Source organism: Myotis daubentonii, chromosome 5, assembly GCF_963259705.1.
Source record: "Myotis daubentonii chromosome 5, mMyoDau2.1, whole genome shotgun sequence".
Taxonomy (NCBI): domain Eukaryota; kingdom Metazoa; phylum Chordata; class Mammalia; order Chiroptera; family Vespertilionidae; genus Myotis; species Myotis daubentonii.
In genome coordinates this window covers 16,107,158-16,124,983 of record NC_081844.1, presented here as the reverse complement: position 1 = coordinate 16,124,983, position 17,826 = coordinate 16,107,158, and the positions used below count along the sequence as shown (strand labels likewise).

Here is a 17,826-nt window from a genome sequence, read left to right as displayed (position 1 = left end):
AGGTTTGATTCTGGTCAGGGGCGTGTGCCTTGGTTGCAGGCACATCCCCAGTGGGGGGTGTGCAGGGGGCGGCTGATCAATGTTTCTCTCTCATTGATGTTTCTAACTATCTCTCTCTCCCTTCCTCTCTGTAAAAAAAATCAATAAAATATATTTTTAAAAAATCAATGGAAAAAATATCCTCTAGCAAGGATTAACAAAAAATAAAAAGTAGATGTCTTTAAAAATCACTACATCTTTGTTTTCTGCCTTCATTTTTCTTCTTAGAAAGGTCTACTTATTTTATGTTTTCCAATGTTAACCTGGAATTTATCTTGGTATGATATTAGGACAAGTATGATTGTCTTGGTACTATTAGACAATTTATTGAAAAATGTTTTCTTTAGATTTAAATCACAACCTTTATCATATTCTAAAATACTTGGGATTATTTCTGAAAACTTCATTTTGATCCAGTGGTTAAAACTAATGTGATACTGTTTTAATTATTGTAGCTTTATTAGGTTTTAATACTTGTCAAGGAATTCTATTTTCAGAATTATTTTTTTAAATATTTTCTCACAATTTTATTAATATGTTTTTATAGATTTTTAGAGAGAGAGAGAGAAAGAGAGAGGGATAGAAACAGCAATGAGAGAGAAACTTCATTCATTTGCTGCCTCCTACACACCCCCTACTGGGGATCGAACCCACAACCCAGTCACGTGCCCTGACTGGGAATAAACCATGACCTCCTGGTTCATAGGTTGATGCTCAACCACTGAACCACACTGGTCGGCTGGTTTTACTTTTTTTTAAACTTTTAGTTTTGTAAAAGTTTTAGTCATATTTTATTGTGACTGTGCAAAAGCTATATATATATATGTATAAATGTGTGAACTATATTATATACTATGATTATTTTTGTTTTCTGCACAATTGTTTATCTTGGATATGAATATTATATTTCCATTTTCTAAGTACATAATTATATATATACTTTATTACTAATGCAACTTCAAATTCTCCTCATTCTACATTCCAATGCTATTTATTTTGTCAATGTCATCTTCTCCCCCCCCTCCCCAATTATATTTCTTAGATTGTCGAAATAAAATTAGATAAAGCTTTGAGCACCCGTTCTCCAAAATAGTAAGAAGTCCTATGTCAGGCATCGTCCCATTATGTCACACACACGAACCCTGGGGTGTTTGACATCCTGATCCTTAGTCCTCCTGCAGAGCTCAAGCACTTGGGCATAGGGTGGATGGCCCCACTGTCAGGTGTAGAGCTCTGTGTTTTAGTCCTCCCTTGTACCCTTGCAACTGTTACAGATTTGGGGTTCTGCCACCTGTCTTCCCCTGTGCCCTTTATGTTCTTAAGAACCACTGGAAACCAACCACAAAAGAGCAGTTATCTTCCTGGAGGTCAGAAATGCAGTAATACAGAATATGTTCTCCAATCACATTAGAATAAGACTAGAAACCAGAAAGAAAAAGAGGAAATCTCCAAATATTTGGAAGTTAAACAGCACACTCTAAATAACCTAAAGAAAAAGCACAAGGGAAATCAGAAAATAACTTGAATTGAAAGGAAACAAAAGCTAGTATACCAAAAAATCAGGGACTATAGCTAATGCAGTGGTCAGAGGGAAATTTATAGCTTAAAATTATATGAGAAAGAAAGAACCCACATATTTATGACAAAGGTGTCACGGTAAATCACTAAGAAAGGAGTAGTTTTGTGATCATTGGACATTCATATACAACAAAACGAACCTAGACTGTTATATCTTTCATAAAAGTTAACTCAAATGGATCACAAACCTAAATGTAAGAGCTAAAACAATAAACCTCTCCATATTGTCTCACAGGACTTACTTTGTCTTTAGTCTTTTTCTCTCTCTCTCTTGTGGATTGGATACCTTCTATTGATTTATCTTTATGTCTGTGATTATTTTTGCCATTTTCAAATCTGCTGGCAGGCTCATTGTACCAGTTTTTCATTTTGGTTGTACTTTCAAATTCTATAATTTCTACTTGTTTTGTTTTGCTTTTTAGTTTCTATGACTTTATTAAGATTCCATATATGTTGATTCGTCATCATATTTTCCTTTAATTATTTGAACTTATTTATAATTGCTGCTTTGAATTCTTTGTGTGTGAAATTCAGTATCTGAACCCTTCAGGATAAGTTTTTATTGACTCCTCCCCCCCCCCATGATTATTGGTTACACTTTCCCATTTCTTTGTATATCTAATAGTTTGTGATTGAAAACTAAACATTTCAGATAATATACTGTAGCAAGACAGGATTGTGTTTTATTTTTCTGAGTTTTAAATTCTAATTTGTTGCCCAGCCTGCGTGGCTCAGTGGTTGAGCGCTAACTTTCATTTAAAAACGTAACTATAACGTCATTACTACATTTACATTTTTAATTTTTTTTTTCACTTTAATTTTTTTAAAATATATTTTATTGATTTTTTACAGAGAGGAAGGGAGAGAGATAGAGAGTTAGAAACATCGATGAGAGAGAAACATCGATCAGCTGCCTCCTGCACATCTCCCACTGGGGATGTGCCCGCAACCCAGGTACATGCCCTTGACCAGAATCGAACCTGGGACCTTTCAGTCCGCAAGCCGACGCTCTATCCACTGAGCCAAACCGGTTTCGGCTCATTTTAATTTTTTATGACATTATTACATTGGTATATTCATAGGTTTTTCCAGTACTAGATTGTCTTCATAACTCAAAACCAACACTGGCAAATTTTAGTTCTTTGGGATGAAAAATGACTTATTTGAAAGTAGTTGTTCTAAGAACCTTATGTATTTGTACTAACACGAAAGACTATCCGAAGGATATTGTTAAGTAAAAAATAAGTTACAGAACAAACCTGGCCTGGTGGTTCAGTTGGCTGGAGTGTCATCCCATACACCCCCAAAGAAGGTGGTGGGCTCGAGTACTGGTCAAGGCATATACGTAGGTTGTGGGTTCAATCCCTGGTCAGGATGCTTACTGGAAGCAACCAATAGATTTTTCTCACACTGATGTTTCTCTCTCTCCCCTGCCCCTTTCCCCTTTCCTTTCTAAAAAAAAATCAATAAACATATTCTCCAGTACGAATATTTTAAAAAGGAGCAAAACAGTGTATCTGACATGATTATACATTTCTTTTTCCAATTACTAGTATTCACAATTTAAGGAAAGGAAAGTAGTTCTCTGTGAAGAATGGATTACAAACTAGGTTCAATTTCTATGTTTTATGATTGTGTTTTTATTTTTATTTTATATTATTTTTATTTTATAATGAACATGTAACACCAGCAAAATCATAGTAAAGATGAAAGAAAATAACTATCTATTAAGAAAATGGGCTAAAGATATTTTTATCAAAGAATGATTTAGAAGGTAAATAAGTATGTGAAAGACGTTTAACATCATTAGCCATTAGGGAAATGCGAGTTGTGCACACCTATTAGAGTAACTAAAATAAGATATAGTGGCCCTGACCGGTTGGGCTCAGTGGATAGAGCGTCGGCCTGCAGACTGAAGGGTTCCGGGTTCGATTCCGGTCAAGGGCATGTACCTTGGTTGTGGGCACATCCCCAATCGGAGGTGTGCAAGAGGCAGCTGATTGATGTTTCTAACTCTCTATCCCTCCCCCTTCCTCTCTGTTTAAAAAAAAAGATATAGTGAAAATATCAAACGTTGGTAAGGAGGAAGGGAAAGTGCTCCTTGTATACTGTGAGTAGGATATAAAATGATTCTGCCACTCCAGAGAATATTTTTGGCAGTTTCTTATAATATGAAGCATGTACTTAATGGAGTCACACACACTGGCATTTTCCCCAGAGAAATGAAAATTTAGATTCACACAAAAACTGGTACACAAATGTTCATAGCAGCATTATTTGCAATAGCAAAAAATGGAAATAAGCAAAGCATCCTTCAACAAGTGATGGTTAAACAAACTCTGGTACCTCCATACAATGGAATACAGCTTAGCAATCAAAACAAATAAACTATCGCTACAACATCCTGGGTGGGCCTCATGGTCATTATGTGTAGTGAACAATGTCAGTCCCAAAGGTTGCATGATGTTCATTATATAGCATTCTCAAAATGATAAAACTATAGAGATAGAGAACAGTTAGAACAGTTTGTGGGTGCCAGGGGGCAGAGAAGGGGAAGGGATGTGACTGTAATAGGGTAACATGAAATAGTTGCTTTATGTTGATATGGAACAGTTTCCTGACTGATTGTAGTAGTAGCTACATAAACGTATAAAGGAGATAAAATTGCATAGGACTATATACACAAATCAGTGTATGCAAAACAAAACGGCAAACACTGAATAAGATCTATCAGCCTAGTTAACAATGTTGTACCAATTCCATATGTGAGGTTCTGTGTACAAATTTTGCAACTTCCTTTGATGAACTAGAAAATAAAAGATTTTTTCATAGGAGGTAAATGAAACTAAATATGTTTCTCTCCTTTAGCGACCTGATCTGTTAATATATATTGTGACTCTCAAAAAAAGGGGGTTATAAGATGCAGAATGGACTCAACTTATTTGATTGTGGAACCTCATGACCTCTCAAGGGACTAGTGTTCCTGAGGAATATACACACCCTGGTGACACTGGCCCACAGTAAAAAGTCCATTCTCTGCTCCTTGACTTACAAGAGAATTCATATTTGGACCCTGCCTGTCTGTAACCTACACTTAGCATCTTCTGTCCCTCTTTCACCTACTCACTCTCCCCTGTCACAGATCCCTGATTGCCTCTACACACCACTGCCTCTGCCTGGAGTGTCACTCACACCTCTGTCCTGGTGGTTCTGCCTAGCACATTGCTCCTGCAGGTATCAGCTGCCTCTGTAAACTCTCCTGACTCCCTGGGCATATTCAGACATGCTTTCTGCAAATTTCCTGTGTGGCCTTGCTTACAGCACCATTAGAGAGATTACCGCAAGGGTACATGTGTTTATGGTGAGTCTTTTCATCTCTGCATCTTTAGCATCTTCACCAGATACTATAGTTTCTTCCTTCAGCTAGAAGGACAAATATAGTTTAAAAAAATGTTTTATTGTCCCTAATAATGATGATACATAAGAATGATTATTTTGATGTCTTAAGTATCTTATTTTAAGGCAGGGGTGGGGAACCTTTTTTTTTTGCCATGGGCCATTTGGATATTTATAATATCATTCACGGGCCATACAAAACTATCAACTTAACAGTTAGCCTGCTGAATTTGGTCAAATATTTAATTAAATCAGCCTGATGCCTTGGTAGGGCCTGACCAAGTGATTTCTTGGGCCTTATACAGCCTGCAGGCTGGGCATTCCCCACCTGTTTTAAGAATACAGTGAGTTTTATTCATTTGTAGTTGCTGTTTTTTAATTGATTTTTATCCTTTCGCTATTTTTTGTTGATTGTTTTTATTTGTTTTTGTAATGTTAAAAAGAAAAGAGTTGAGTTCCTATCTCTTTAAAGAGACAACTGGAGCCTTTTGGTGCTATATAGCTGTGAGTGTACCTCTAAAGTACTTATTTGTGTCACCAATCCCTTTCATATTGCTTTGTGTATACAAAAGTGATCCAAATGTCTTTTGTTTCTTTCCAAAGGCATGCCATGTATCAGCAGAACAAAGAAAACTTCCAGGATGAGTGCACCAAGCTTCTGGTTGGCAATATTGTCATAACCCGATACAACAACCGTACCTATCGGATTGATGATGTCGATTGGAATAAGACTCCAAAAGATAGCTTCACAATGTCTGATGGGAAGGAGATCACGTTCTTGGAATACTACAGGTAGAGAGAATAGACCAGGCGTGGTTGGGCAGGGGACATAGTCTGCCATTCTGTAGCAGGATATTGAGGTCCATAGTGGCATACAGTGGGACACTTTTAAAATAATTATATTGGTAATGCGCATAAGAATGAATTAACTCCTTTGTGGGACTCGACCTGAATAGGCAACCCTTACAGTTTTCATTCCTTTTAGTACTTTTGGAAATTACTTCATAAATTAATCTCATGGGTTTGGATTGTATTTCCTTTGCTGGTTTGGTTAGAAGTCTGCTTGGAGAGATTAAATGCAAGTCATTAGTCATTCGACTATCATTTTGCCTTTCTAGTTGCCTAAGCCCTTTAACCTGATACAGTTTTAAACAGTCTTTCCTTGACCATTAGCCTGTTTCTCCTCTGTTTAATTGCAACAATAATTTGAACCTGCTTTTTCCAGTTATATAAATACGCTATGATGAGTTTCCAATGGGCCCTTGACAAGGGTATTAGGCAAATTTGTACCTCAGTCCTGGTTTTAAGAGATTCAGATTATGTTGCTATAAGAGTAGTGATACTGCTTCTGAAATTTTTTCCTGCTTTTGTCCTGTAGCAAAAACTATGGGATTACAATTAAGGAAGAGGACCAGCCACTGTTGATCCACAGGCCCAGTGAGAGACAGAATAACCAAGGGATGGTGAGTGGGACGTGTCCATCAGCAGCCGCTTTTGGCCTCTCCACAGCCCTAGGAGCCAAGTAGCAATGGTTACAGTGTGCTTGGGGAAAGCTGTTGCAGAGTTTTGTCTGTGTCTTCTTGCCCCCTCCATAGGATTTGCATTTGAGATTTACATGAGAAGTTGAATATTCATATGAGCTAATTAGATTATGCAATCAGGAGAATTTGTTGCAAAAGAAGATTAAAACACTGGATTCATTAGGAAAGTTTTAGACATTTTAAGAGGGTTGGGGCCAGAGCAAAGTGCCTTGACACCTGACTCTTCTGTTTTAAGTGTGAGTGCTGAAGGTTGACAGGCTAAGATAAGGTGGAGGCACCAGCTTGATAGAATGTGTTGTCTTGGCTTGTCTGGAAGCTCAAGAGGGTCAAATTTTTTTTTTTCTAGATCTTGCTCTCCTTTTGACACTTTCAATATTTTTCCCTTTACCTAATACAACAGCTATGAGTATTGTGACTGAAGGTAAAAGGGTAAAGTACTTACAGTGTTTCACTGCCCTTTAGGGTTTTATATTCTTTCGTTTGCCAGTGAGAGCCCTGCAGGGCCAGCACTGGGGATGGCATGTCCTGTACAGGCCAGAGAACAGGATCCTCTTTTCCTGCCTCACTTTCCCTCTCCATCCTCTACTCACAGCTGCTGAAAGGTGAGATCCTGCTGCTGCCTGAGCTTTCCTTCATGACTGGGATCCCCGAGAGGATGAAGAAGGACTTCAGGGCCATGAAGGTGAGAAAGGCCTGCTTTGAGTGGGAGACCCTTTCAGGACAGATTGAGCTAGAACTGTGCTAAGCTTGCATCTTTACCTGGGCGGGTTCATTCTTCCAAGCTTCAGTTTTCCTCTCTGTAAAACATGATCCATCCATCTCCCTTCTCACACACTGGAAAAGCCAATCAGAGCTTCCTTTTGAAGGTTATCAGAACAGTAGAGTGACCAGAAATAAGATAAAAAGGAAACATAATTCACTCTTACCAAGCAGATAGATGACTACAAACTGGTCATTTGATCATAAATGAAATTCTTTGGGAGCACTACATTTTTAAAAAACATTTCTATAAACCTTCAGTTTATTTGAAGGGATGGAGGAGATAATGTAGGAAAAAGTCAGCAAGTCAGAGGATGAGGTAAAAGGACAGAAGTTTATCTTGTGGGGCCTGGGAGTATCCTGGAAGTTTTAGGCTCAGTTTCTATAGGAAATAGGAGCAAAGATGAGTCTAGACTCTGAGTACTTCACCTCCACACTCTGTGACTCCTGGGGCTTCCCACACTTGAGATACTCCGCTGCCTCCCTTTGCCAATCCATGTCTCTTATCCTGGGACCTTGTTTTTCTCAGATGCCACATCTATTTTTAGTAACATCATAAAGCAGCGGTTCTCAACCTATGGGTCGCGACCCCTTTGGCGGTCGAACGACCCTTTCACAGCGGTCGCCTAAGACCATCCTGCATATCAGATATTTACATTACAATTCATAACAGTAGCAACATTACAGTGATGAAGTAGCAATGAAAATAATTTTATGGTTGGGTCACAACATGAGGAACTGTATTTAAAGGTCCAGAAGGTTGAGAGCCACTGTCATAAAGTATCTGAAGTGATGCTTAAATTCACGTAGGAGTTTCTTTTTTGTTTACCTTCTGATACTTGTGCTTTTAATATGTGGGTCAAGGTTCCTTCCTTACAACTCCCAGTTGCCTAATGACTTTATAATCACAAAGCTATCTATATAGTTCCATAGACTTACTGACCCTGACTGCCTCCCAGGGAATAACAGCTGTATAATTTATTAGTCTCAGAAGACTAAAGAAAGAACTCACGTATGTGATTCAGAATCTTCATACACATTTGTTAGATATTCATTCAACAATAAATATTTAGAAAGCAACTACCCTGAACTAACCTCTTAACAACAACAACAAAAATGTTGACATTGAAGGGCTGGTCTTTCATTTTGTTACGTTGAGTGAGCTGCGTGCCTGGCACAGAGCATATTCCCCCAAATGTTAAATAGGTAAAATCAAGCCCCTTTGTTCCTGTTTCATAGAATCTTTTAGGAATCTTAAGTTTGAAAAAGAGATAAGACTTAGATACCATGAGGGAGAAAGAAACAATAACATTTAAAATTCTTTTATGATTTAAATATTTAATCTTATACTTTATTGACATTCCTGAGAGTATTTATTAAAAAGTCCTTAAAAATATTTGAAAATTTCTACAGATTTCAATGTGAAGCAGGTTTCTTATGGAAACATTTAAGACTCATTGGGATTTATTTAACCTCATATTGAAGAAAGTAATACAACTAATTATATCCATTTTAATTTTATTTAGGATTTGACCCAGCAGATCAACCTGAGCCCCAAACAGCACCATAAAGCTTTGAAATGCTTGATACAGAGAATTTCAAAAAATGAGACAGCCAATAATGAACTAACACGTTGGGGACTCTATCTGCAGGATGATGTACATAAGGTAACCCAGAAGATGTGACAGGGTAGGAAAACAAGGATTTCAGAAATTTGTGAGACTAAGTGATAACTTCCTATCTTATCTTTATTTTGGAGCTCTTGCTGTTAATTTCTAGTCAGTTAGGTAGCAAAGGAATATTGACTTAAATTTTATCTAATTTTCAGTTTTCCAGTCCAAATTACTTTCATAAGCATAAGATGAGTCTGGTTCTTTACACTCTTGCTAATAGTAGTATTATTATTCATTGTGTTAAAAATTAATTTTTTTTAATCATAGATAAAATACATTCTTAAAAAAAGAGTAAACAGTAAAGGTTATATGAAGTAAAAATCCCCCATAATTACACTTCCCTAGAGATAATCACTACTGAGTGTGGACTCGTTCAATTTTCTATGGCGTGTATCTTGCACTTTATTTTTTTGCAAAAACAGGATTATATTACATGTAGTTAAAAAGTGATTTTAAAGATTGCAAAATAGTCCATCATACTGATATATCATCAACCTAGTTATCTTCCTATTTAGGGATATTTAGGTGAAACTGATTTGTGGTTCTTCACTTTAATTTGTTCTTTCATTATGTTTATGCCTTTTCCTTTCAGCTTTTTCTTTGTATAAAGTAGAATAGTAGTTTATGTTCATCATTATTAAGAAACTTTACCTTTAATTTTTCTTTTTTTAAAATATATTTTTATTAATTTCAGAAAGGGAGAGAGAGATAGAAACATCAATGATGAGAGAGAATCATTGATCGGCTGCCTCCTGCATGACCCACACTAGGGATCAAGCCTGCAACCTGGGCATGTGCCCTGACTGGGAATCGAACCCGTGACCTTCTGGTTCATAGGTCACTCAACCACTGAGCCATGCTGGCTGGGCTTTACCTTTAATTTTCTACTTTCAATTTTCCCCTTAAAATATATTTTTTAATATTATGCTCCTGTTCACTTTAAAATTATAGTTGTTTTACATGCATTCTCTGCTTCTAAAAATATAATGTTTTCTAATCCCTTTATTAGGAAACCATGTTGGAAACTTCAGTAACTAAAGAGCAGTGCCTGTAAAAATTTTACCTGCATATGTCCAGGGTTTTTATTGACATGGACTCCCACTGCTAGCAGTTTCATTTTTCTGCCATTTCCAGAAGTTGTAACGGGCAAGTTTATGTTGTGGAGCTGACCAGACCCCAGAGAGAATAATGTTAGTGTTTTCCTAAATAGTGTTTGCAGATGGCTCATGTCATAGGTACTTTCTTTTCTGTTTAGATTGAAGGACGTGTTCTGCCAATGGAAAGAATTAACTTAAGAAATACTTCATTTATCACATCTCAGGAAGTAAACTGGATTAAGGAAATAACCAGAGACCTTCCCATCTTGACTGTGAGTGATTTTCAGGGTGGTAAAGAGAAGACCAGTATTCCTAAAATGGTGGAAATTAGGAAGGAGGAATGGTTTAGTGTCCTCTTTTTGAGAGAAAGTTTCAGCTGAATTCCCATTCTTAATTATCTACTAAACAGTGTCCTTCAAAGAGAGTAAGCTATTTTGTTAGATGAGTTGTTAGAGGTAAGCCCTTTGTTTTATCATGGATTTAGGAAAAGAAAATAAATTGCATATAGCGCCAGCCTACCACTCACTCTTCCTTTCTTCCCTCCCCCTCTTTTTCCCTGGGGGTTCCTGGAAGGTGTTTGCATTCGTGAAATAAACAGAATTAAAAGTTTCCTACTAAGATAACCAAAGAACAAAATGGTATATAATTATTTTGAAATGTTTCAGCTAACTTGGTCTTTATAGCCACACAAAAAATACACATCTGTTTCTAAAACTTTTCATTGAAATATAATATATTTAAAGAAAAAAACTACACTTTCAAGTGTATAGCTGATGAATTTTCACAAATTAAATAGGCCTGAATGATCCACACCAAGGGTTAAGAAACACAACTTTACCAGTGCCCTGAAGCACCCATCCATGCTCCTAGTTACTATCCACCTCTCACCTTACTCCCTCCAAGAATAGCCACTACCCTGGCTTCTCACAACATAGATTTGTTTCAGCTGTTTGAAATCATACAGTAAACATTCTTGTATTCCAGCTTTATTTCTTCAACCTTGTATTAGTGAGTTTTACCCTATTATTAGGTATGGTTGTAGAGCTACAATTCTCATTGCTGTATATTATAGTATTCTGTGCCCCAATTTACTTATCACACACATCTGTGTTAGTAATAGGAAGTAGGTAAGGCAGGACTCAAGCTGAGAGAGTAAAAAGCAATTTATTTTCTAATAACATTTTTGAGATATGAGTCTGGAGTGTTCAAGTTATGGGAAATAATAAAAGTAGCTTGTGGTTCTTCCTAGGTCCCCATGCATTTCTGGGCACTCTTTTACCCAAAGAGAGCAATGGACCAGGCCCAAGAACTGGTTAACATGTTAGAGAAGGTAGCTGGCCCCATTGGCATGCGCATGAGCCCTCCGGCCTGGGTTGAACTAAAGGACGATCGAATAGAGACCTATGTTAGAACCATTCAATCCATGTTGAGAGCTGAGGTAATAAATTAATTTAATTTGAGTAGATTTATAGGATGAATGTTCTAAAACACTTTGAATACTTGATTTTAAATAACCTGGGCTATCAATTAGCTGTTGATGCTGTTCAGAAACCTGTGTCTTATTTATCTGCACATGAAATACTGAACTAAGAAAATAGTCTTGCCCTGACTGGTGTGGCTCAGTTGGTTGGATGTTGTCCCGTGCACCAAAAGGTTGCTGGTTCGAGTGCGGGTTTGACCCCTGGTAGGGGGCATGCAGGAGGCAGCTGATCCATGTTTTGCTTTCACATCTATGTTTCTCTCCCTCTCCTTTTCTTTAAAAAAAAAAAAGAAAAAGAAAAAGAAAATCAGTAAAAAAAGAAAGAAGAGAAAATAGCTTTTATGTCCTTCAGTTAATTTTGCTTTTCTTATTTTATGTTGGCACTCTCACTCACTCTAGTGTTCTGTTCATCACATAATTGACTCAGAGTAGCTGACTTAACTTTAGTTCGTTATCTATATAGAACATGTCGTGCTCAGAAAGCAACTTCTTGGCCCAGGTGCCATCTTGCACGATTCAATACTGAGCTGTTCCAGTCTGGTCTGGCTCTAGAGCCAAATTGCTCTGGTGATGAACTTGGCAGATGGCCCATTAGCTCCATGCTGATAGTGGATCAGGATCACTGGAGCTGAGCAGGTCATAGTCCTCCCATCTCAGTAGTTCAGGCCTGCAGTTCTTATCTGTATGTACATAAAACAGGAAGAATATCAAGGAGGAAACAAAAGCAGAGGAAAGATTTTGGCAGTAATTAGTCCTTGAAGATCGATTCTTGTGGGATTAATACTAGAATTATATTAATTTCCTCCTGACTTTCCATGCCTATGTACTCTGCTGTGGCCTCCCTCCCCCCAGGCCTGGTGGTTGATAAAGTCTGCTCTGCTTTAAAAAAAAACACCAAAAAACAAAACAAAACACCCACCCCAGTTTAGTACATCAACTCCCTCATTTCACAACTTCTCGTGTTCTCTTCCTGAGTGTGTATTGCCAACAGCTTTCATGCAGCATGGATCTGCGTTTCATTCATAGTGTTTACCCAATTTAACTCATATTGGTCTTACTGTCTCTCTGTAATCTTTATGGCATTCTGTTTTATTATTCTCTTTGTTAGAGGTCACAAACTCAGATGTCTACTGGAGCCAGATGAGTAACACAGATGAGTGGAGAGGGCCAGGAGGGGACTGTAATGAACCAAAAAGAGTAAACCCCATAACTGCAGATAAAAAAAAGCCCAGCATTGTCAAATTGATCTTTAATTTGTTTTCAGTAGAAGCCAAAAATGTAGATTTGCATATGTGTGCATCTCCCTATGTTTAAATGTTAATAACATGAAAACTTACAAATCATTATAAGGACTGAAAAACTACATCTATTGGCTAGATTCAGCCCATAGGCTCCCTATGTGCAGCCTGTGTTCTACATGACTTTGGAAGTTCTTTGATGTGATGTGTGGCTAGAGCATCCTCTGAGAAGTCTTTTTTTTTAAAATATATATTTTATTGATTTTTTACAGAGAGGAAGGGAGAGGGATAGAGAGTTAGAAACATCGATGAGAGAGAAACATCGATCAGCTGCCTCCTGCACATCTCCTACTGGGGATATGCCCGCAACCCAGGTACATGCCCTTGACCGGAATAATCGAACCTGGGACCTCTCAGTCCGCAGGCCGACGCTCTATCCACTGAGCCAAACCAGTTAGGGTGAGAAGTCTTAATCTAACACGAATCTTGATTTGGAATAGAATAGTATTGATTCATCATTTATAGCCATTTCTGCTATAAAGGATTGGCAAATTTATTTCACTGGAGTGCCACTTTTCTTTATTCAGACTTTGAAAGATCCTCTGCGTTTTTTGAAATATACTTTTATTGATTTGAGAGAGAAAGCGAGAGGGGAGAGAGATAGAAACATCAATGATGAGAGATAATCATCGATTGGTTGCCTCTTGCATACCCCATACTGGAGATCGAGCCTGCAATCAGGGCATATGCCCTGACTGGGAATCGAACCAAGACCTTCTGGTTCATATGTCCATGCTCAACCACTGAGCCACGCCATCTGGGCAAAAGATCCTCTGTTTTTAATACTGGATCTCTAAAGCAGTGAGGGATAGAGGGTGCTGTTATGAGATGTGCTGCTGGCAAAATCATTCTCTCTCCTAACCAGAGAGAGAGAGAGAGCGCACGCCCAAGTGAGTGCTACTTAGGGGTTTGGCAGTAGCTTCATTTCCATCGCATTTGGCCCTGAATTGTTTCTTGTGGTATTGCATTCCATGTGTCCTCAGTTAAAGCTCTGTGGTATGAATGTAATACTAGTAAAGTGCTTAGTTTACTAAAGAAAGTGGTAAAAATATTACAGAGAATTGAAAATAGCAAATTATAAGTAACCCTTGCATGTATTCAAGTCTGGTCCTTTTCTAGGCATCTTAAGTCTCCTAATAAATAAATGAGGTAATCAGCTTTTGATAATTTTTGGTAACGTATTACGTGTTTATGCAAAGAACCCCTGGACCCAACATTCAGGTTCAAGAACCCATTTCTGTGGTAGAATGTCCACCATCTTTGTTTCAGTCCCCTCTCTACCTTAAAGGTGCCTTGGCTTTGCAGACTCTTAAACTGCCTCTGACTGGAGACTTGTCAAAATTCCCAAGCCAAACTTACATATACTTTATCTCCTCAAGGGGAAGATACAGATGGTTGTGTGCATCATCATGGGCACACGTGATGATCTCTATGGGGCCATTAAAAAGCTGTGCTGTGTGCAAGCTCCAGTGCCTTCGCAGGTGAGTGGGAGCTGGGCGGGAGGCAGAGATGGAAAAAAGCTTCCCTTGAGGCTTGGACAAAAGGGATACATACATGTGTGTACAAAAAGACTTAAAGTAACTATTAGAAGGTAGCATGTGAATGCCCTCCTACAAAGCCTGCCCTTCATTAGAGTAACCTGGAGAATAGCAGATGCTCTTCATAAATGTTGCTTTCATATTCCCAATGAGTGCTTTTGCTTGTGTCGAGGGTGAGTCTCCAGGTGGTTTCACATGATTGGGTTCTGAGAGTACAGGCTTCACTCAAAGAGGGGAAAGCTGCCTTGGCCAGTGTGATTCAATGGGTTGATGCACTGTTCCATGCACTGAAAGGTGGTCAGTTCAATTCCCAGTCAGGGCACATACCTAGGTTGTGGGTTCCATCCCCAATGGGGGCACATATGGGAGGCAACCAATCAGTGTCTCTCTCATACATAGATATTTCTCTCTCTCTCTCTGCCCCTCCCCCTCTCTCTAAAATCAGTAAAACATATCCTTGAGTGAGGATTTTTTAAAAAAGAGGGAAAAGCTGTTCTCCCATGGATTTATTTTCATATGTTGCTTTAAGGTTCAAATAATAATTAAATATGGGTTGAAAAAAAAATTTTACTCTGCATGAGATCTTTTGAAAGGTGTGTGTGTGTGTGTGTGTTTGTGTGTGCGCGCGCACCTGCCAAGAAACTCTAAAATTAGAACTGTTAATACAAAGTGTTTTAACTGCTAACTGAAGTTTTTTTTAAACAAATGTAGTATAGACTTTGAATTATTTACATTTTCTGAGAGGTTGATAGTGTTCTCTTTCCCCATACTTTTTTTGGACCCTTTTTTGTAGGTCATCAATGTCCGAACCATTGGTCAGCCCACCAAGCTTCGGAGTGTGGCCCAGAAAATTTTACTGCAGATTAACTGTAAATTGGGTGGTGAGCTCTGGGGAGTAGATATTCCTCTGGTGAGTGATGCTGTTATATGTCTTCATTCAGTTCAACCTGCCTAGCTATTTTTCTCATAGAGTTAGCCCTACTTTCAGTGCTTAGTGGTCTAAATGGTTCATTGCCTGTTTTTGTATAGCCCTTGAGCTAAGAATGGTTTTTGCAATTTTTAATGGTGAAACAAAAATACGGCTAATATTTTCTGACACATGAAAATTATGTGAAGTTTTCCCTAGCCGATTTGGCTCAGTGGATAGAGTGTCGGGCTGCAGACCAAAGGGTCGGGTTTGATTCCAGTCAAGGGCACATACATTGGTTGCAGGCTCCTCCCTTGCCTGGGCCCTGATTAGGGCTTGTGCAGGTGGCAAGCAATTGATGTGTTTCTCTCACATTGATATTTCTCCCTGTCTTTCCCTCTCTCTTTCACTCTCTCTAAAAATCAATGGAAAAATATCCTTGGGTGAGGATTAAAAAATAAAATTATGTGAGGTTCAGTTGTCAGCATCCTTAAATACACTGTTATTGGAACATATCATATTTCTTTTTTTTTTTAATTAAATCTTTATTGTTCAGATTATTACATTTGTTCCTTTTTTTCCCCCCCATAACTCCCCTCCTCCCAGTTCCCGCCCCACCCTCCGCCCTCACTCCCCACCCACTGTCCTCATCCATAGGTGCACGATTTTTGTCCAGTCTCTTCCCACATCTCCCACACCCCTTCCCCCCCCAAGAATAGTCAGTCCATTCCCTTTCTATGTCCCTGATTCTATTATAATCACCAGTTCATTCTGTTCATCAGATTATTTATTCACTTGATTCTTAGATTCACTTGTTGATAGATGCATATTTGTTGTTCATAATTTGTATCTTTACCTTTTTCTTCCTCTTCCTCTTCTTAAAGGATACCTTTCAGCATTTCATATAATCCTGGTTTGGTGGTGATGAACTCCTTTAGCTTTTCCTTATCTGTGAAGCTCTTTATCTGACCTTCAATTCTGAATTATAGCTTTGCTGGATAAAGTAATCTTGGTTGTAGGTTCTTGGTATTCATCACTTTGAATATTTCTTGCCACTCCCTTCTGGCCTGCAAAGTTTCTGTTGAGAAATCAGCTGACAGTCGTATGGGTATTCCCTTGTAGGTAACTGAGTTTCTTTCTCTTGCTGTTTTTAAGATTCTCTCTTTATCTTTTGCTCTTGGCATTTTAATTATGATGTGTCTTGGTGTGGTCCTCTTTGGATTCCTTTTGTTTGGGGTTCTCCGCGCTTCTTGGACCTGTAAGTCCATTTCTTTCGCCAGGTGGGGGAAGTTTTCTGTCATTATTTCTTCAAATAGGTTTTCAATATCTTGCTCTCTCTCATCTTCTGGCACCCCTATAATTCTGATGTTGGTACGCTTGAAGCTGTCCCAGAGGCTCCTTACACTATCCTCGCATTTTTGGATTCTTTTTTCATTTTGCTTTTCCGGTTGGGTGTTTTTTGCTTCCTCCCATTTCAAATCATTGACTTGATTCTTGCTCTCCTCTGGTCTGCTGTCGGGCGTCTGTATAATATTCGTTATTTCAGTCCGTGTATGCTTAATTTCTAGTTGGTTCCCCAATATAAGATCGAGGGTCTTATTAGTTTTCTTGTAGATCTCATTAAGTTTATCGGCAGCTTCTAAACAGTTCTTGAGAGACCTTAAAAGTGTGGTTCTGAACTCTATATCTTCCATTGACAATTTTGTCCTGTTTCTTTGTCTCCCCATTTTGTTATGCTTCCTTGGTGCACCCCCTAGTGGTCTTTGTTCGCAGTCTTATAGTTAAACCTTGATTGTTGTAGCTAATCCCAGGGAGGGTTTGACCTCCAGGCCAAGTGGCTATGAGAATCAGCTGTGTCAGCAGTGAGAGAACTTCTGTCCTCTAGGGAGGTGCTAATCTAGCCTTTGCCTGAGGCTATCCGGCAAATGCCTCTGTGCAGGGCTTGGGCGGGGCGGGTCGCACAGGATCAACAGGGTGGGCCGGAGAGAGCAGTTATGGCGGCTCTCAGTCCTGTCCCCAGGGGCTCTGCCTCTCTGAGTCCCAGCACCCGCTGCAAAGCTGGGAGAGAAAGCTGCACTCGCTCTGACCGAAGCCAGACAGTCCCGCTTCTCCCGTTTGAGTCTGGGTCCCTAAAGACTCACCCGGATCTGGTGCTCAGTCTGCGACTCCCTCCCGATGGAAAACAACAACCGCGCCCTCCGCCGCCAGCCCGCTCCGCGCACTCCGCACCTCAGAATTTGACTTCAGCACTGCGCCTCCTCTGAGTGTCCGTGTGCGTTTCTCTTTCCTCCTAGTTGTAGGACTTCCACTCAGCCAGCGTTCCTGTGGTTCTGGGCGATGTCCCTTCCGTTTTTTGGTTTCACTTTTGAAGTAGTTGTTCAAAGCAGCAAACTCCGGCGTTAACCTATGCCGCCATCTTGGTTCTATCCATATCATATTTCTTTACGTATTATCTGTGACTTCTGTCATGCTGTGATGGCAGAATTAAATAGTTCCTTCAGAGACCATGTGGCTCACAAA

At 39.0% G+C, this 17,826-nt stretch overlaps 1 protein-coding gene across 2 annotated transcripts in view; it reads left to right on the top strand.

The window, feature by feature from the left end:
• The window catches only part of PIWIL2 (piwi like RNA-mediated gene silencing 2), a 73,811-nt gene that overhangs the window by 16,004 nt on the left and 39,981 nt on the right, over positions 1–17,826 (top strand). For both annotated transcript variants that reach the window (XM_059695137.1, XM_059695136.1), the window contains exons 10-17: positions 5,617–5,805; positions 6,392–6,476; positions 7,147–7,236; positions 8,840–8,980; positions 10,242–10,355; positions 11,333–11,521; positions 14,241–14,342; positions 15,193–15,309. In XM_059695137.1, the coding sequence (XP_059551120.1) occupies positions 5,617–5,805; positions 6,392–6,476; positions 7,147–7,236; positions 8,840–8,980; positions 10,242–10,355; positions 11,333–11,521; positions 14,241–14,342; positions 15,193–15,309 (1,027 nt within the window). The remainder of the gene's footprint in view (positions 1–5,616; positions 5,806–6,391; positions 6,477–7,146; positions 7,237–8,839; positions 8,981–10,241; positions 10,356–11,332; positions 11,522–14,240; positions 14,343–15,192; positions 15,310–17,826) is intronic.